Source organism: Hemiscyllium ocellatum, chromosome 38 (assembly GCF_020745735.1).
Source record: "Hemiscyllium ocellatum isolate sHemOce1 chromosome 38, sHemOce1.pat.X.cur, whole genome shotgun sequence".
NCBI lineage: Eukaryota > Metazoa > Chordata > Chondrichthyes > Orectolobiformes > Hemiscylliidae > Hemiscyllium > Hemiscyllium ocellatum.
In genome coordinates, this window is record NC_083438.1 from 21,769,694 (window position 1) to 21,791,772 (window position 22,079).

Sequence of the window (22,079 nt, forward strand, 5' to 3'; positions counted from 1 at the left end):
ATGGGGACACCTCCAACAACACTCAGGAAGCTCGACACCATCCAGGGACAAAGCAGCCCCCACTTGATTGGCCCCACACCCACAAACACCCACTCCCTCCCACCCCGACGCTCAGTAGCAGCAGGGTGTCCCATCTCCATGATGCACTGCAGACATTCACCAAGACAGTACCTTCCAAACCCACGGCCACTTCCAGCGGGAAGGCCAAGGGGCAGCAGATCCATGGGACACCATTCCCTGCAAGTTGCCCCCTGAGTCACTCACTATCCTGACTTGGAAATGTATCGCCGTTCTTTCACTGTCACTGGGTCAAAATCCTGGAGCTCCCTCCCTAACAGTACTGAGGGTTTCACTCTCCCGAGAACTGCAGTGCTCCAAGAAGGCAGCTCACCACCTTCTCACGGGGCAACTAGGGACGGGGTAATAAATGTTGGACCAGCCAGCAGCGCCCAATGAACGGTGTTTTTAAAATAGAGCCCAGATTAATCTCTATCTGAGTGTGAGGTTCAGTGTTATCCACAAGCTGTCTCCCTCCCCATCGTCCCCATTCTGGGCTCCCTGCGTCCCCCAACGTCTTCAACACCTTCACCAACTTCCCCTGACTGACTGAGTCCATTGTCTTTTCTCTTCCTGCCAGTCTCTGGTGACTCTAACCTCGACCACGGTGCGTGTGAACAAGACTCTGGCCGTCCCACCCAACCCCTTCAAGCTGTCGATGCAGGCTGACCCCAATCTGACGGTGGACATTAGCCCTCCCGTGGCGCACTCTGGCCCGGGGCCGGTACACATGAGGCTGATCTCCTACGAGCTGCGAGAGGGACAGGTAAAGTGCCCCACAGGGTGGGCTGTCGGCTGAGGAGCGGAGGGAGCTGATGTGTGCGCGGCACTCTGCTTCTTACCGGGGCAACCAAGGCATGTGCTTTGCAGGTCTCAGCTTATACGTTGGAGCGGGAAAAGATGGTGTCCATGGTGGGTTTCACTATGTGCACTGCAGCCCCACACTGACCCCCCACTGGGGCAGACACCTGGTACTGCAGCCCCACACTGACCCCCCACTGGGGCAGACACCTGGTACTGCAGTCCCACACTGACCCCCCACTGGGGCAGACACCTGGTACTGCAGTCCCACACTGACCCCCAGGGATAGACACCTGGTACTGCAGCCCCACACTGACCCCCAGGGATAGACACCTGGTACTGCAGCCCCACACTGACCCCCCAGGGATAGACACATGGTACTGCAGTCCCACACTGACCCCCAGGGATAGACACCTGGTACTGCAGTCCCACACTGACCCCCAGGGATAGACACCTGGTACTGCGGTCCCACACTGACCCCCAGGGATAGACACCTGGTACTGCAGTCCCACACTGACCCACAGGGATAGACACCTGGTATTGCAGTCTCACACTGACCCCCAGGGGCAGAAACCTTGTACTGCAGTCTCACACTGACCCCCAGGGATAGACACCTGGTACTGCAGTCGCACACTGACCCCCAGGGATAGACACCTGGTACTGCAGTCCCACAATAACCCCCAGGGGTAGACACCTGGTACTGCAGTCCCACACTGACCCCCAGGGATAGGCACCTGGTACTGCGGTCCCACACTGTTACCCCAGGTATAGACACCTGGTACTGCGGTCCCACACTGTTACCCCAGGTATAGACACCTGGTACTGCAGTCCCACACTGACCCCCAGGGACAGACACCTGGTTATGCAGTCCCACACTGTCCCCCAGGGATAGACACCTGGTACTGCAGTCCCACACTGACCCCCAGGGATAGACACCTGGTACTGCAGTCCCACACTGACCCCCAGGGATAGACACCTGGTACTGCAGTCCCACACTGACCCCCAGGGATAGACACCTGGTACTGCAGTCCCACGCTGACCCCCAGGGATAGACACCTGGTACTGCAGTCCCATGCTGACCCCCAGGGACAGACACCTGGTACTGCAGTCCCACACTGACCCCGAGGGATACACACCTGGTACTGCAGTCCCACACTGACACCCCAGGGATAGACACCTGGTACTGCAGTCCCACACTGACCCCCAGGGATAGACACCTGGTACTGCGGTCCCACACTGTTCCCCCAGAGATAGACACCTGGTACTGCAGTCCCACACTGACCCCCAGGGACAGACACCTGCTACTGCAGTCCTACACTGACCCCCAGGGATAGACACCTGGTACTGCAGTCCCATACTGACCCCCAGGGATAGACACCTGGTACTGCAGTCCCACACTGACCCCCAGGGATAGACACCTGCTACTGCAGTCCTACACTGACCCCGAGGGATAGACACCTTGTTCTGCAATCCCACACTGACCCCCAGGGATAGACACCTGGTACTGCGGTCCCACACTGTTCCCCCAGGGATAGACACCTGGTACTGCAGTCCCACACTGACCCCCAGGGACAGACACCTGGTACTGCAGTCCCACACTGACCCCCAGGGATAGACACCTGGTACTGCGGTCCCACACTGTTCCCCCAGGGATAGACACCTGGTACTGCAGTCCCACACTGACCCCCAGGGACAGACACCTGGTACTGCAGTCCTACACTGACCCCCAGGGATAGACACCTGGTACTGCAGTCCCACACTGACCCCCAGGGATAGACACCCGGTACTGCAGTCCCATACTGACCCCGAGGGATAGACTCCTGGTACTGCAGTCGCTCACAGACCCCCAGGGATAGACACCTGGTACTGCAGTCCCACGCTGAGCCCCAGGGATAGACACCTGGTACTGCAGTCCCACGCTGAGCCCCAGGGATAGACACCTGGTACTGCAGTCCCACGCTGACCCCCAGGGATAGACACCTGGTACTGCAGTCCCACGCTGAGCCCCAGGGATAGACACCTGGTACTGCAGTCCCACACTGACCCCCAGAGATAGACACCTGGTACTGCAGTCCCACACTGACCACCAGGGATAGACACCTGGTACTGCTGTCCCACACTGACCCCCAGGGATAGACACCTGGTACTGCAGTCCTACACTGACCCCCTGGGATCGACACCTGGTACTGCAGTCCCACACTGACCCCCAGGGATAGACACCTGGTACTTCGGTCCCACACTGACACCCAGAGGGAGGAGCCTGGTACTGCAGTCCCACACTGACCCCCAGGGATAGGCACCTGGTACTGCAGTCCCACACTGACCCCCAGGGATAGACACCTGGTACTGCAGTACCACACTGACCCCCAGGGATAGACACCTGGTACTGCAGTCCCACACTGACCCCCCAGGGATAGACACCTGGTACTGCCGTCCCACACTGACCACCAGGGATAGACACCTGGTACTGCAGTCCCACACTGACCCCCAGGGATAGACACCTGGTACTGCAGTCCCTCACTGACCCCCAGGGATAGACACATGGTACTGCAGTCCCACACTGACCCCCAGGGACAGACACCTGCTACTGCAGTCCTACACTGACTCCCAGGGATAGACACCTGGTACTGCAGTCCCACACTGACACCCACAGGGATAGACACCTTGTTCTGCAATCCCACACTGACCCCCAGGGATAGACACCTGGTGCTGCGGTCCCACACTGTTCCCCCAGGGATAGACACCTGGTACTGCAGTCCCACACTGACCCCCAGGGACAGACACCTGGTACTGCAGTCCTACACTGACCCCCAGGGATAGACACCTGGTACTGCAGTCCCACACTGACCCCCAGGGATAGACACCCGGTACTGCAGTCCCATACTGACCCCGAGGGATAGACACCTGGTACTGCAGTCCCTCACAGACCCCCAGGGATAGACACCTGGTACTGCTGTCCCTCACAGACCCCCAGGGATAGACACCTGGTGCTGCAGTCCCACACTGACCCCCAGAGATAGACACCTGGTACTGCAGTCCCACACTGACCCCCAGGGATAGACACCCGGTACTGCAGTCCCATACTGACACCCAGGGATAGACACCTGGTACTGCAGTCCCACACTGACCCCCAGGGATAGGCACCTGGTACTGCAGTACCACACTGACACCCAGGGATAGACACCTGGTACTGCAGTCCCACACTGACCCCCAGGGATAGACACCTGGTACTGCAGTCCCACACTGACCCCCCAGGGATAGACACCTGGTACTGCCGTCCCACACTGACCACCAGGGATAGACACCTGGTACTGCAGTCCCACACTGACCCCCAGAGATAGACACCTGGTACTGCAGTCCCTCACTGACCCCCAGGGACAGACACCTGCTACTGCAGTCCTACACTGACTCCCAGGGATAGACACCTGGTACTGCAGTCCCACACTGACACCCACAGGGATAGACACCTTGTTCTGCAATCCCACACTGACCCCCAGGGATAGACACCTGGTACTGCGGTCCCACACTGTTCCCCCAGGGATAGACACCTGGTACTGCAGTCCCACACTGACCCCCAGGGACAGACACCTGGTACTGCAGTCCTACACTGACCCCCAGGGATAGACACCTGGTACTGCAGTCCCACACTGACCCCCAGGGATAGACACCCGGTACTGCAGTCCCATACTGACCCCGAGGGATAGACACCTGGTACTGCAGTCCCTCACAGACCCCCAGGGATAGACACCTGGTACTGCAGTCCCACACTGACCCCCAGAGATAGACACCTGGTACTGCAGTCCCACACTGACCACCAGGGATAGATACCTGGTACTGCTGTCCCACACTGACCCCCAGGGATAGACACCTGGTACTGCGGTCCCACACTGACACCCAGAGGGAGGAGCCTGGTACTGCAGTCCCACACTGACCCCCAGGGATAGACACCCGGTACTGCAGTCCCACACTGACCCCCAGGGATAGACACCTGGTACTGCAGTCCCACACTGACCCCCAGGGATAGACACCTGGTACTGCAGTCCCATACTGACACCCAGGGATAGACACCTGGTACTGCAGTCCCACACTGACCCCCAGGGACAGGCACCTGGTACTGCAGTCCCACACTGACCCCCAGGGATAGACACCTGGTACTGCAGTCCCACACTGACCCCCAGGGGTAGACACCTGGTACTGCAGTCCCACACTGACCCCCAGGGATAGACACCTGGTACTGCAGTCCCACACTGACCCCCCAGGGATAGACACCTGGTACTGCCGTCCCACACTGACCCCCAAGGATAGACACATGATACTGCAGTCCCACACTGACCCCCACTAGGGCAGACAGCTGGTACTGCAGTCCCACACTGACCCCCAGGGATAGACACCTGGTACTGCAGTCCCACACTGACCCCCAGGGATAGGCACCTGGTACTGCAGTCCCACACTGACCCCCAGGGATAGGTACCTGGTACTGCAGTCCCACACTGACCCCGCCAGGGATAGACACCTGGTACTGCAGTCCCACACTGACCCCCAGGGACAGACACCTGGTACTGCAGTCCCACACTGACCCCCAGGGATAGACACCTGGTACAGCAGTCCCACACTGAACCCCAGGGAGAGGCACCTGGTACTGCACTCCCACACTGACCCCCAGGGATAGACACCTGGTACTGCAGTCCCACACTGACCCCCAGGGATAGACACCTGGTACAGCAGTCCCACACTGACCCCCAGGGATTGACACCTGGTACTGCAGTCCCACACTGAACCCCAGGGATAGACACCAGGTACTGCAGTCCCACACTGACCCCCAGGGATAGACACCAGGTACTGCAGTCCCACACTGACCCCGCAGGGATAGACACCTGGTACTGCAGTCCCACACTGACCCCCAGGGATAGACACCTGGTACTGCAGTCCCACGCTGAGCCCCAGGGATAGACACCTGGTACTGCAGTCCCACACTGACCCCCAGAGATAGACACCTGGTACTGCAGTCCCACACTGACCACCAGGGATAGATACCTGGTACTGCTGTCCCACACTGACCCCCAGGGATAGACACATGGTACTGCGGTCCCACACTGACACCCAGAGGGAGGAGCCTGGTACTGCAGTCCCACACTGACCCCCAGGGATAGACACCCGGTACTGCAGTCCCATACTGTCACCCAGGGATAGACACCTGGTACTGCAGTCCCACACTGACCCCCAGGGATAGGCACCTGGTACTGCAGTCCCACACTGACCCCCAGGGATAGACACCTGGTACTGCAGTCCCACACTGACCCCGAGGGATAGACACCTGGTACTGCAGTCCCACACTGACCCCCAGGGATAGACACCTGGTACTGCAGTACCACACTGACCCCCAGGGATAGACACCTGGTACTGCAGTCCCACACTGACCCCCAGGGATAGACACCTGGTACTGCAGTCCCACACTGACCCCCCAGGGATAGACACCTGGTACTGCAGTCCCACACTGACCCCCAGAGATAGACACCTGGTACTGCCGTCCCACACTGACCACCAGGGATAGACACCTGGTACTGCAGTCCCACCCTGACCCCCAGGGATAGACACCTGGTATTGCAGTCTCACACTGACCCCCAGGGATAGACACATGGTACTGCAGTCCCACACTGACCCCCACTAGGGCAGACAGCTGGTACTGCAGTCCCACACTGACCCCCAGGGATAGACACCTGGTACTGCAGTCGCACACTGACCCCCAGGGATAGACACCTGGTACAGCAGTCCCACAATAACCCCCAGGGGAAGACACCTGGTACTGCAGTCCCACACTGACCCCCAGGGATAGGCACCTGGTACTGCAGTCCCACACTGACCCCCAGGGATAGACACCTGGTACTGCAGTCCCACGCTGACCCACAGTGAGAGACACCTGGTACTGCAGTCCCACACTGACCCCCAGGGATAGACACCTGGTACTGCAGTCCCACACTGAACCCCAGGGATAGACACCAGGTACTGCAGTCCCACACTGACCCCCAGGGATAGACACCTGGTACTGCAGTCCCACACTGACCCCCTGGGATAGACACCAGGTACTGCAGTCCCACACTGACCCCCAGGGATAGACACCTGGTACTGCAGTCCCACACTGACCCCCAGGGATAGACACCTGGTACTGCAGTCCCACACTGACCCCCAGGGATAGACACCAGGTACTGCAGTCCCACACTGACCCCCAGGGATAGACACCTGGTACTGCAGTCCCACACTGACCCCGAGGGATAGACACCTGGTACTGCAGTCCCACACTGACACCCAGAGGGAGGAGCCTGGTACTGCAGTCCCACACTGACCCCACAGGGAGAGACACCTGGTATTGCAGTCCCACACTGACCCCAAGGGATAGACACCTGGTACTGCAGTCCCACACTGACCCCACAGGGATAGGCACCTGGTACTGCAGTCCCACACTGACCCCCAGGGATAGACACCTGGTACTGCAGTCCCACACTGACCCCCAGGGATAGACACCTGGTACTGCAGTCCCACACTGACCCACAGGGATAGACACCTGGTATTGCAGTCTCACACTGACCCCCAGGGGCAGAAACCTTGTACTGCAGTCTCACACTGACCCCCAGGGATAGACACCTGGTACTGCAGTCCCACACTGACCCCCAGGGATAGACACCTGGTATTGCAGTCTCACACTGACCCCCAGGGGCAGAAACCTTGTACTGCAGTCTCACACTGACCCCCAGGGACAGACACCTGGTACTGCAGTCCCACACTGACCCCCAGGGATAGACACCTGGTACTGCAGTCCCACACTGACCCACAGGGATAGACACCTGGCATTGCAGTCTCACACTGACCCCAGGGGCAGAAACCTTGTACTGCAGTCCCACACTGACCCCCAGGGATAGACACCTGGTACTGCAGTCGCACACTGACCCCCAGGGATAGACGCCTGGTACTGCAGTCCCACACTGACCCCCAGGGATAGGCACCTGGTACTGCAGTCAAACGCTGACCCCCAGGGATAGACACCTGGTACTGCAGTCCCACGCTGACCCCCAGGGACAGATACCTGGTACTGCAGTCACACGCTGACCCCCAGGGAGAGACACCTGGTACTGCAGTCCCACACTGACCCCCAGGGACAGAGACCTGGTACTGCGGTCCCACACTGTTCCCCCAGGTATAGACACCTGGTACTGCAGTCCCACACTGACCCCCAGGGACAGAGACCTGGTACTGCAGTCCCACACTGACCCCAAGGGATAGACACCTGGTTATGCAGTCCCACACTGTCCCCCAGGGATAGACACCTGGTACTGCAGTCCCACACTGACCCCCAGGGATAGACACCTGGTACTGCAGTCCCACACTGACCCCCAGGGATAGACACCTGGTACTGCAGTCCCACACTGACCCCCAGGGATAGACACCTGGTACTGCAGTCCCACGCTGACCCCCAGGGACAGACACCTGGTACTGCAGTCCCACACTGACCCCCAGGGATACACACCTGGTACTGCAGTCCCACACTGACACCCCAGGGATAGACACCTGGTACTGCAGTCCCACACTGACCCCCAGGGATAGACACCTGGTACTGCGGTCCCACACTGTTCCCCCAGGGATAGACACCTGGTACTGCAGTCCCACACTGACCCCCAGGGACAGACACCTGCTACTGCAGTCCTACACTGACCCCCAGGGATAGACACCTGGTACTGCAGTCCCACACTGATCCCCAGGGACAGACACCTGCTACTGCAGTCCTACACTGACTCCCAGGGATAGACACCTGGTACTGCAGTCCCACACTGACACCCACAGGGATAGACACCTGGTACTGCAGTCCCACACTGACACCCACAGGGATAGACACCTTGTTCTGCAGTCCCACACAGACCCCCAGGTATAGACACCTGGTACTGCGGTCCCACACTGTTCCCCCAGGGATAGACACCTGGTACTGCAGTACCACACTGACCCCCAGGGACAGACACCTGGTACTGCAGTCCTACACTGACCCCCAGGGATAGACACCTGGTACTGCAGTCCCATACTGATCCACAGGGATAAACACCTGGTACTGCAGTTCCACACTGACCCCCAGGGACAGACACCTGGTACTGCAGTCCCACACTGACCCCCAGGGATAGACACCTGGTACTGCAGTCGCACAATGACCCCCAGGGATAGACACCTGGTACTGCAGTCCCACAATAACCCCCAGGGGTAGACACCTGGTACTGCAGTCCCACACTGACCCCCAGGGATAGGCACCTGGTACTGCAGTCCCACACTGACCCCCAGGGATAGACACCTGGTACTGCAGTCCCACAATGAACCCCAGGGATAGACACCAGGTACTGCAGTCCCACACTGACCCCCAGGGATAGACACCTGGTACTGCAGTCCCACACTGACCCCCTGGGATAGACACCTGGTACTGCTGTCCCACACTGACCCCCAGGGATAGACACCTGGTACTGCACTCCCACACTGACACCCAGAGGGAGGAGCCTGGTACTGCAGTCCCACACTGACCCCACAGGGATAGACACCTGGTATTGCAGTCCCACACTGACCCCCAGGGATAGACACCTGGTACTGCAGACCCACACTGACCCCACAGGGATAGACACCTGGTACTGCAGTCCCACACTGACCCCCAGGGATAGACACCTGGTACTGCAGTCCCACACTGACCCCCAGGGATAGACACCTGGTACTGCAGTCCCACACTGACCCCCAGGGATAGACACCTGGTACTGCAGTCGCACACTGACCCCCAGGGATAGACACCTGGTACTGCAGTCCCACAATAACCCCCAGGGGTAGACACCTGGTACTGCAGTCCCACACTGACCCCCAGGGACAGACACCTGGTACTGCAGTCCTACACTGACCCCCAGGGATAGACACCTGGTACTGCAGTCCCACAATGAACCCCAGGGATAGACACCAGGTACTGCAGTCCCACACTGACCCCCAGGGATAGACACCTGGTACTGCAGTCCCACACTGACCCCCTGGGATAGACACCTGGTACTGCTGTCCCACACTGACCCCCAGGGATAGACACCTGGTACTGCACTCCCACACTGACACCCAGAGGGAGGAGCCTGGTACTGCAGTCCCACACTGACCCCACAGGGATAGACACCTGGTATTGCAGTCCCACACTGACCCCCAGGGATAGACACCTGGTACTGCAGACCCACACTGACCCCACAGGGATAGACACCTGGTACTGCAGTCCCACACTGACCCCCAGGGATAGACACCTGGTACTGCAGTCCCACACTGACCCCCAGGGATAGACACCTGGTACTGCAGTCCCACACTGACCCCCAGGGATAGACACCTGGTACTGCAGTCGCACACTGACCCCCAGGGATAGACACCTGGTACTGCAGTCCCACAATAACCCCCAGGGGTAGACACCTGGTACTGCAGTCCCACACTGACCCCCAGGGACAGACACCTGGTACTGCAGTCCTACACTGACCCCCAGGGATAGACACCTGGTACTGCAGTCCCATACTGGCCCCCAGGGATAGACACCAGGTACTGCAGTCCCACACTGACCCCCAGGGACAGACACCTGGTACTGCAGTCCTACACTGACCCCCAGGGATACACACCTGGTACTGCAGTCCCATACTGACCCCGAGGGATAGACACCTGGTACTGCAGTCCCACACTGACCCCCAGGGACAGACACCTGGTACTGCAGTCCCACACTGACCCCTACGGATAGACACCTGGTACTGCAGTCGCACACTGACCCCCAGGGATAGACACCTGGTACTGCAGTCCCACAATAACCCCCAGGGGTAGACACCTGGTACTGCAGTCCCACACTGACCCCCAGGGATAGGCACCTGGTACTGCAGTCCTACACTGACCCCCAGGGATAGACACCTGGTACTGCAGTCCCACAATGAACCCCAGGGATAGACACCAGGTACTGCAGTCCCACACTGACCCCCAGGGATAGACACCTGGTACTGCAGTCCCACACTGGCCCCCAGGGATAGACACCTGGTACTGCAGTCCCACACTGACCCACAGGGATAGACACCTGGTATTGCAGTCTCACACTGACCCCCAGGGGCAGAAACCTTGTACTGCAGTCTCACACTGACCCCCAGGGATAGACACCTGGTACTGCAGTCCCACACTGACCCCCAGGGATAGACACCTGGTACTGCAGTCGCACACTGACCCCCAGGGATAGACACCTGGTACTGCAGTCCCACACTAACCCCCAGGGGAAGACACCTGGTACTGCAGTCCCACACTGACCCCCAGGGATAGGCACCTGGTACTGCAGTCCCACACTGACCCCCAGGGATAGACCCCTGGTACTGCAGTCCCACGCTGACCCACAGTGATAGACACCTGGTACTGCAGTCCCACACTGACCCCCAGGGAGAGACACCTGGTACTGCAGTCCCACACTGAACCCCAGGGATAGACACCAGGTACTGCAGTCCCACACTGACCCCAGGGATAGACACCTGGTACTGCAGTCCCACACTGACCCCCTGGGATAGACACCTGGTACTGCAGTCCCACACTGACCCCCAGGGATAGACACCGGGTACTGCAGTCCCACACTGACACCCAGAGGGAGGAGCCTGGTACTGCAGTCCCACACTGACCCCACAGGGATAGACACCTGGTACTGCAGTCCCACACTGACCCCACAGGGATAGGCACCTGGTACTGCAGTCCCACACTGACCCCCAGGGATAGACACCTGGTACTGCAGTCCCACACTGACCCCCAGGGATAGACACCTGGTATTGCAGTCCCACACTGACCCCCAGGGATAGACACCTGGTACTGCAGTCCCACACTGACCCCACAGGGATAGGCACCTGGTACTGCAGTCCCACACTGACCCCCAGGGATAGACACCTGGTACTGCAGTCCCACACTGACCCCCAGGGATAGACACCTGGTACTGCAGTCCCACACTGACCCACAGGGATAGACACCTGGTATTGCAGTCTCACACTGACCCCCAGGGGCAGAAACCTTGTACTGCAGTCTCACACTGACCCCCAGGGATAGACACCTGGTACTGCAGTCCCACACTGACCCCCAGGGATAGACACCTGGTACTGCAGTCGCACACTGACCCCCAGGGATAGACACCTGGTACTGCAGTCCCACAATAACCCCCAGGGGTTGACACCTGGTACTGCAGTCCCACACTGACCCCAACGGATAGACACCTGGTACTGCAGTCCCACGCTGACCCACAGGGATAGACACCTGGTACTGCAGTCCCACGCTGACCCCCAGGGACAGACACCTGGTACTGCAGTCACACGCTGACCCCCAGGGAGAGACACCTGGTACTGCAGTCCCACACTGACCCCCAGGGATACACACCTGGTACTGCAGTCCCACACTGACCCCCAGGGATAGACACCTGGTACTGCGGTCCCACACTGTTCCCCCAGGTATAGACACCTGGTACTGCAGTCCCACACTGACCCCCAGGGACAGAGACCTGGTACTGCAGTCCCACACTGACCCCAAGGGATAGACACCTGGTTATGCAGTCCCACACAGACCCCCAGGGATAGACACCTGGTACTGCGGTCCCACACTGTTCCCCCAGGGATAGACACCTGGTACTGCAGTACCACACTGACCCCCAGGGACAGACACCTGGTACTGCAGTCCTACACTGACCCCCAGGGATAGACACCTGGTACTGCAGTCCCATACTGACCCACAGGGATAAACACCTGGTACTGCAGTCCCACACTGACCCCCAGGGACAGACACCTGGTACTGCAGTCCCACACTGACCCCCAGGGATAGACACCTGGTACTGCAGTCACACAATGACCCCCAGGGATAGACACCTGGTACTGCAGTCCCACAATAACCCCCAGGGGTAGACACCTGGTACTGCAGTCCCACACTGACCCCCAGGGATAGGCACCTGGTACTGCAGTCCCACACTGACCCCCAGGGATAGACACCTGGTACTGCAGTCCCACAATGAACCCCAGGGATAGACACCAGGTACTGCAGTCCCACACTGACCCCCAGGGATAGACACCTGGTACTGCAGTCCCACACTGACCCCCTGGGATAGACACCTGGTACTGCTGTCCCACACTGACCCCCAGGGATAGACACCTGGTACTGCAGTCCCACACTGACACCCAGAGGGAGGAGCCTGGTACTGCAGTCCCACACTGACCCCACAGGGATAGACACCTGGTACTGCAGACCCACACTGACCCCACAGGGATAGACACCTGGTACTGCAGTCCCACACTGACCCCCAGGGATAGACACCTGGTACTGCAGTCCCACACTGACCCCCAGGGATAGACACCTGGTACTGCAGTCCCACACTGACCCCCAGGGATAGACACCTGGTACTGCAGTCGCACACTGACCCCCAGGGATAGACACCTGGTACTGCAGTCCCACAATAACCACCAGGGGTAGACACCTGGTACTGCAGTCCCACACTGACCCCCAGGGACAGACACCTGGTACTGCAGTCCTACACTGACCCCCAGGGATAGACACCTGGTACTGCAGTCCCATACTGACCCCCAGGGATAGACACCTGGTACTGCAGTCCCACACTGACCCCCAGGGACAGACACCTGGTACTGCAGTCCTACACTGACCCCCAGGGATACACACCTGGTACTGCAGTCCCATACTGACCCCCAGGGATAGACACCTGGTACTGCAGTCCCACACTGACCCCCAGGGACAGACACCTGGTACTGCAGTCCCACACTGACCCCTACGGATAGACACCTGGTACTGCAGTCGCACACTGACCCCCAGGGATAGACACCTGGTACTGCAGTCCCACAATAACCCCCAGGGGTAGACACCTGGTACTGCAGTCCCACACTGACCCCCAGGGATAGGCACCTGGTACTGCAGTCCTACACTGACCCCCAGGGATAGACACCTGGTACTGCAGTCCCACAATGAACCCCAGGGATAGACACCAGGTACTGCAGTCCCACACTGACCCCCAGGGATAGACACCTGGTACTGCAGTCCCACACTGACCCCCAGGGATAGACACCTGGTACTGCAGTCCCACACTGACCCACAGGGATAGACACCTGGTATTGCAGTCTCACACTGACCCCCAGGGGCAGAAACCTTGTACTGCAGTCTCACACTGACCCCCAGGGATAGACACCTGGTACTGCAGTCCCACACTGACCCCCAGGGAAAGACACCTGGTACTGCAGTTGCACACTGACCCCCAGGGATAGACACCTGGTACTGCAGTCCCACACTAACCCCCAGGGGAAGACACCTGGTACTGCAGTCCCACACTGACCCCCAGGGATAGGCACCTGGTACTGCAGTCCCACACTGACCCCCAGGGATAGACCCCTGGTACTGCAGTCCCACGCTGACCCACAGTGATAGACACCTGGTACTGCAGTCCCACACTGACCCCCAGGGAGAGACACCTGGTACTGCAGTCCCACACTGAACCCCAGGGATAGACACCAGGTACTGCAGTCCCACACTGACCCCAGGGATAGACACCTGGTACTGCAGTCCCACACTGACCCCCTGGGATAGACACCTGGTACTGCAGTCCCACACTGACCCCCAGGGATAGACACCGGGTACTGCAGTCCCACACTGACACCCAGAGGGAGGAGCCTGGTACTGCAGTCCCACACTGACCCCACAGGGAGAGACACCTGGTATTGCAGTCCCACACTGACCCCCAGGGATAGACACCTGGTACTGCAGTCCCACACTGACCCCACAGGGATAGGCACCTGGTACTGCAGTCCCACACTGACCCCCAGGGATAGACACCTGGTACTGCAGTCCCACACTGACCCCCAGGGATAGACATCTGGTACTGCAGTCCCACACTGACCCACAGGGATAGACACCTGGTATTGCAGTCTCACACTGACCCCCAGGGGCAGAAACCTTGTACTGCAGTCTCACACTGACCCCCAGGGATAGACACCTGGTACTGCAGTCCCACACTGACCCCCAGGGATAGACACCTGGTACTGCAGTCGCACACTGACCCCCAGGGATAGACACCTGGTACTGCAGTCCCACAATAACCCCCAGGGGTTGACACCTGGTACTGCAGTCCCACACTGACCCCAACGGATAGACACCTGGTACTGCAGTCCCACGCTGACCCACAGGGATAGACACCTGGTACTGCAGTCCCACGCTGACCCCCAGGGACAGACACCTGGTACTGCAGTCACACGCTGACCCCCAGGGAGAGACACCTGGTACTGCAGTCCCACACTGACCCCCAGGGATACACACCTGGTACTGCAGTCCCACACTGACCCCCAGGGATAGACACCTGGTACTGCGGTCCCACACTGTTCCCCCAGGTATAGACACCTGGTACTGCAGTCCCACACTGACCCCCAGGGACAGAGACCTGGTACTGCAGTCCCACACTGACCCCAAGGGATAGACACCTGGTTATGCAGTCCCACACTGTCCCCCAGGGATAGACACCTGGTACTGCAGTCCCACACTGACCCCCAGGGATAGACACTTGGTACTGCAGTCCCACACTGACCCCCAGGGACAGACACCTGGTACTGCACTCCCACACTGACCCCCAGGGATAGACACCTGGTACTGCAGTCCCACGCTGACCCCCAGGGACAGACACCTGGTACTGCGGTTCCGCACTGTTCCCCCAGGGATAGACACCTGGTACTGCAGTCCCACACTGACCCCCAGGGACAGACACCTGCTACTGCAGTCCTACACTGACCCCCAGGGATAGACACCTGGTACTGCAGTCCCATACTGACCCCCAGGGATAGACACCTGGTACTGCAGTCCCACACTGACCCCCAGGGACAGACACCTGCTTCTGCAGTCCTACACTGACTCCCAGGAATAGACACCTGGTACTGCAGTCCCACACTGACCCACAGGGATAGACACCTGGTATTGCAGTCTCACACTGACCCCCAGGGGCAGAAACCTTGTACTGCAGTCTCACACTGACCCCCAGGGATAGACACCTGGTACTGCAGTCCCACACTGACCCCCAGGGACAGACACCTGCTACTGCAGTCCTACACTGACCCCCAGGGATAGACACCTGGTACTGCAGTCCCATACTGACCCCCAGGGATAGACACCTGGTACTGCAGTCCCACACTGACCCCCAGGGACAGACACCTGCTTCTGCAGTCCTACACTGACTCCCAGGAATAGACACCTGGTACTGCAGTCCCACACTGACCCACAGGGATAGACACCTGGTATTGCAGTCTCACACTGACCCCCAGGGGCAGAAACCTTGTACTGCAGTCTCACACTGACCCCCAGGGATAGACACCTGGTACTGCAGTCGCACACTGACCCCCAGGGATAGACACCTGGTACTGCAGTCCCACAATAACCCCCAGGGGTTGACACCTGGTACTGCAGTCCCACACTGACCCCAACGGATAGACACCTGGTACTGCAGTTCCACGCTGACCCACAGGGATAGACACCTGGTACTGCAGTCCCACGCTGACCCCCAGGGACAGACACCTGGTACTGCAGTCACACGCTGACCCCCAGGGAGAGACACCTGGTACTGCAGTCCCACACTGACCCCCAGGGATACACACCTGGTACTGCGGTCCCACACTGTTCCCCCAGGTATAGACACCTGGTACTGCAGTCCCACACTGACCCCCAGGGACAGAGACCTGGTACTGCAGTCCCACACTGACCCCAAGGGATAGACACCTGGTTATGCAGTCCCACACTGTCCCCCAGGGATAGACACCTGGTACTGCAGTCCCACACTGACCCCCAGGGATAGACACTTGGTACTGCAGTCCCACACTGAGCCCCAGGGATAGACACCTGGTACTGCACTCCCACACTGACCCCCAGGGATAGACACCTGGTACTGCAGTCCCACGCTGACCCCCAGGGACAGACACCTGGTACTGCGGTCCCACACTGTTCCCCCAGGGATAGACACCTGGTACTGCAGTCCCACACTGACCTCCAGGGATAGACACCTGGTACTGCAGTCCCACACTGACCCCCAGGGATAGACACCTGGTACTGCAGTCCCACACTGACCCCCAGGGATAGACACCTGGTACTGCGGTCCCACACTGTTCCCCCAGGGATAGACACCTGGTACTGCAGTCCCACACTGACCCCCAGGGACAGACACCTGCTACTGCAGTCCTACACTGACCCCCAGGGATAGACACCTGGTACTGCAGTCCCATACTGACCCCCAGGGATAGACACCTGGTACTGCAGTCCCACACTGACCCCCAGGGACAGACACCTGCTTCTGCAGTCCTACACTGACTCCCAGGAATAGACACCTGGTACTGCAGTCCCACAATGACACCCACAGGGATAGACACCTTGTTCTGCAGTCCCACACTGACCCCCAGGGATAGACACCTGGTACTGCGGTCCCACACTGTTCCCCCAGGGATAGACACCTGGTACTGCAGTCCCACACTGACCCCCAGGGACAGACACCTGGTACTGCAGTCCTACACTGACCCCCAGGGATAGACACCTGGTACTGCAGTCCCACACTGACCCCAAGGGACAGACACCTGCTACTGCAGTCCTACACTGACTCCCAGGGATAGACACCTGGTACTGCAGTCCCACACTGACCCCAGAGGGAGGAGCCTGGTACTGCAGTCCCACACTGACCCCACAGGGATAGACACCTGGTATTGCAGTCCCACACTGACCCCCAGGGATAGACACCTGGTACTGCAGTCCCACAATAACCCCCAGGGGTAGACACCTGGTACTGCAGTCCCACACTGACCCCCAGGGATAGGACCTGGTACTGCAGTCCCACACTGACCCCCAGGGATACACACCTGGTACTGCAGTCCCACGCTGACCCACAGGGATAGACACCTGGTACTGCAGTCCCACACTGACCCCCAGGGACAGACACCTGGTACTGCAGTCACACGCTGACCCCCAGGGAGAGACACCTGGTACTGCAGTCCCACACTGACCCCCAGGGATACACACCTGGTACTGCAGTCCCACACTAACCCCCAGGGATAGACACCTGGTACTGCGGTCCCACACTGTTCCCCCAGGTATAGACACCTGGTACTGCAGTCCCACACTGACCCCCAGGGATAGAGACCTGGTACTGCAGTCCCACACTGACCCCAAGGGATAGACACCTGGTTATGCAGTCCCACACTGTCCCCCAGGGATAGACACCTGGTACTGCAGTCCCACACTGACCCCCAGGGACAGACACTTGGTACTGCAGTCCCACACTGACCCCCAGGGATAGACACCTGGTACTGCAGTCCCACACTGACCCCCAGGGATAGACACCTGGTACTGCAGTCCCACGCTGACCCCCAGGGATAGATACCTGGTACTGCAGTCCCACACTGACCCCCAGGGATACACACCTGGTACTGCAGTCCCACACTGACACCACAGGGATAGACACCTGGTACTGCAGTCCCACACTGACCCCCAGGGATAGACACCTGGTACTGCGGTCCCACACTGTTCCCCCAGGGATAGACACCTGGTACTGCAGTCCCACACTGACCGCCAGGGACAGACACCTGCTACTGCAGTCCTACACTGACCCCCAGGGATAGACACCTGGTACTGCAGTCCCACACTGACCCCACAGGGATAGACACCTGGTACTGCGTCCCACACTGACCCCCAGGGATAGGCATCTGGTACTGCAGTCCCACACTGACCCCCAGGGATAGACACCTGGTACTGCGGTCGCACACTGTTCCCCCAGGGATAGACACCTGGTACGGCAGTCCCACACTGACCCCCAGGGACAGACACCTGCTACTGCAGTCCCACACTGACCCCCAGGGATAGACACCTGGTACTGCAGTCCCATACTGACCCCCAGGGATAGACACCTGGTACTGCAGTCCCACACTGACCCCCAGGGACAGACACCTGCTACTGCAGTCCTACACTGACCCCCAGGGATAGACACCAGGTACTGCAGTCCCACACTGACCCCCCAGGGATAGACACCTGGTACTGCAGTCCCACACTGACCCCCAGGGATAGACACCTGGTACTGCAGTCCCACACTGACCCCCAGGGATATACACCTGGTACTGCAGTCCCACACTGACACCCAGGGATAGACACCTGGTACTGCAGTCCCACACTGACCCCCCAGGGATAGACACCAGGTACTGCAGTCCCACACTGACACCCCAGGGATAGACACCTGGTACTGCAGTCCCACACTGAACCCCAGGGATAGACACCAGGTACTGCAGTCCCACACTGACCCCCAGGGATAGACACCTGGTACTGCAGTCCCACACTGACCCCCTGGGATAGACACCTGGTACTGCAGTCCCACACTGACCCCCTGGGATAGACACCTGGTACTGCAGTCCCACACTGACCCCAGAGGGAGGAGCCTGGTACTGCAGTCCCACACTGACCCCACAGGGATAGACACCTGGTATTGCAGTCCCACACTGACCCCCTGGGATAGACACCTGGTACTGCAGTCCCACACTGACCCCCAGGGATAGACACCGGGTACTGCAGTCCCACACTGACACCCAGAGGGAGGAGCCTGGTACTGCAGTCCCACACTGACCCCACAGGGATAGACACCTGGTATTGCAGTCCCACACTGACCCCCAGGGATAGACACCTGGTACTGCAGTCCCACACTGACCCCACAGGGATAGGCACCTGGTACTGCAGTCCCACACTGACCCCCAGGGATAGACACCTGGTACTGCAGTCCCACACTGACCCCCAGGGATAGACACCTGGTACTGCAGTCCCACACTGACCCACAGGGATAGACACCTGGTATTGCAGTCTCACACTGACCCCCAGGGGCAGAAACCTTGTACTGCAGTCTCACACTGACCCCCAGGGATAGACACCTGGTACTGCAGTCCCACACTGACCCCCAGGGATAGACACCTGGTACTGCAGTCGCACACTGACCCCCAGGGATAGACACCTGGTACTGCAGTCCCACAATAACCCCCAGGGGTTGACACCTGGTACTGCAGTCCCACACTGACCCCAACGGATAGACACCTGGTACTGCAGTCCCACGCTGACCCACAGGGATAGACACCTGGTACTGCAGTCCCACGCTGACCCCCAGGGACAGACACCTGGTACTGCAGTCACACGCTGACCCCCAGGGAGAGACACCTGGTACTGCAGTCCCACACTGACCCCCAGGGATACACACCTGGTACTGCAGTCCCACACTGACCCCCAGGGATAGACACCTGGTACTGCAGTCCCACACTGACCCCCAGGGACAGAGACCTGGTACTGCAGTCCCACACTGACCCCAAGGGATAGACACCTGGTTATGCAGTCCCACACTGTCCCCCAGGGATAGACACCTGGTACTGCAGTCCCACACTGACCCCCAGGGATAGACACTTGGTACTGCAGTCCCACACTGACCCCCAGGGATAGACACCTGGTACTGCAGTCCCACACTGACCCCCAGGGATAGACACCTGGTACTGCAGTCCCACGCTGACCCCCAGGGACAGACACCTGGTACTGCGGTCCCACACTGTTCCCCCAGGGATAGACACCTGGTACTGCAGTCCCACACTGACCACCAGGGATAGACACCTGGTACTGCAGTCCCACACTGACACCCCAGGGATAGACACCTGGTACTGCAGTCCCACACTGACCCCCAGGGATAGACACCTGGTACTGCGGTCCCACACTGTTCCCCCAGGGATAGACACCTGGTACTGCAGTCCCACACTGACCCCCAGGGACAGACACCTGCTTCTGCAGTCCTACACTGACTCCCAGGAATAGACACCTGGTACTGCAGTCCCACAATGACACCCACAGGGATAGACACCTTGTTCTGCAGTCCCACACTGACCCCCAGGGATAGACACCTGGTACTGCGGTACCACACTGACCCCCATGGATAGACACCTGGTACTGCTGTCCCACACTGACCCCCAGGGATAGACACCTGGTACTTTAGTCCCGCACTGTTCCCCCAGGGATAGACACCTGGTACTGCAGTCCCACACTGACCCCCTGGGATCGACACCTGGTACTGCATTCCCACACTGTTCCCCCAGGGATAGACACCTGGTACTTTAGTCCCGCACTGTTCCCCCAGGGATAGACACCTGGTACTGCAGTCCCACACTGACCCCCTGGGATCGACACCTGGTACTGCATTCCCACACTGTTCCCCCAGGGATAGGCACCTGTTACTGCAGTCCCACACAGTTCCCCCAGGGATAGGCACCTGGTACTGCATTCCCACACTGTTCCCCCAGGGACAGACACCTGGTACTGCAGTCCCTCACTGACCCCCTGGGATCGACACCTGGTACTGCATTCCCACACTGTTCCCCCAGGGATAGGCACCTGGTACTGCAGTCCCACACAGTTCCCCCAGGGATAGGCACCTGGTACTGCACTCCCACACTGTTCCCCCAGGGGTAGGCACCTGGTACTGCAGTCCCGCACAGTTCCCCCAGGGATAGACACCTGGTACTGCAGTCCCACACTGACCCCCAGGGATAGATACCTGGTACTCCAGTCCCACACTGACCCCGAGGGATAGACACCTGGTACTGCAGTCCCAAACTAACCGCCAGGGCCAGACACCTGGTACTGCAGTCCCACACTGACCCCCAGGGATAGACACCTGGTACTGCAGTCCCACACTGTTTCCCCAGGGAGAGACACCTGGTACTGCAGTCCCACACTGACCCCCAGGGATAGACACCTGGTACTGCAGTCCCACACTGACCCCCCAGGGATAGACACCTGGTACTGCAGTCCCACACTGACCCCCAGGGATAGACACCTGGTACTTTAGTCCCGCACTGCTCCCCCAGGGATAGTCACCTGGTACTGCAGTCCCACACTGACCCCCAGGGATCGACACCTGGTACTGCAGTCCCACACTGTTCCCCCGGGGATAGACACCTGGTACTGTAGTCCCGCACTGACCCCCAGGGATAGACACCTGGTACTGCAGTCTCACACTGACTCCCAGGGATAGATACATGGTACTGCAGTCCCACACTGACCCCCAGAGATAGACACCTGGTACTGCAGTCCCGCACTGACCCCCAGGGATAGGAAGCTGGTTCTGCAGTCCCACACTGACCCCCTGGGATAGACACCTGGTACTG

The 22,079-nt window shown here is 59.4% G+C and overlaps 1 protein-coding gene across 2 annotated transcripts in view; it reads left to right on the forward strand.

Annotated features, from left to right (window-relative positions):
- The window catches only part of lipeb (lipase, hormone-sensitive b), a 90,496-nt gene that overhangs the window by 45,565 nt on the left and 22,852 nt on the right, over positions 1-22,079 (forward strand). For both annotated transcript variants that reach the window (XM_060852731.1, XM_060852732.1), the window contains exon 5: positions 638-823. In XM_060852731.1, the coding sequence (XP_060708714.1) occupies positions 638-823 (186 nt within the window). The remainder of the gene's footprint in view (positions 1-637; positions 824-22,079) is intronic.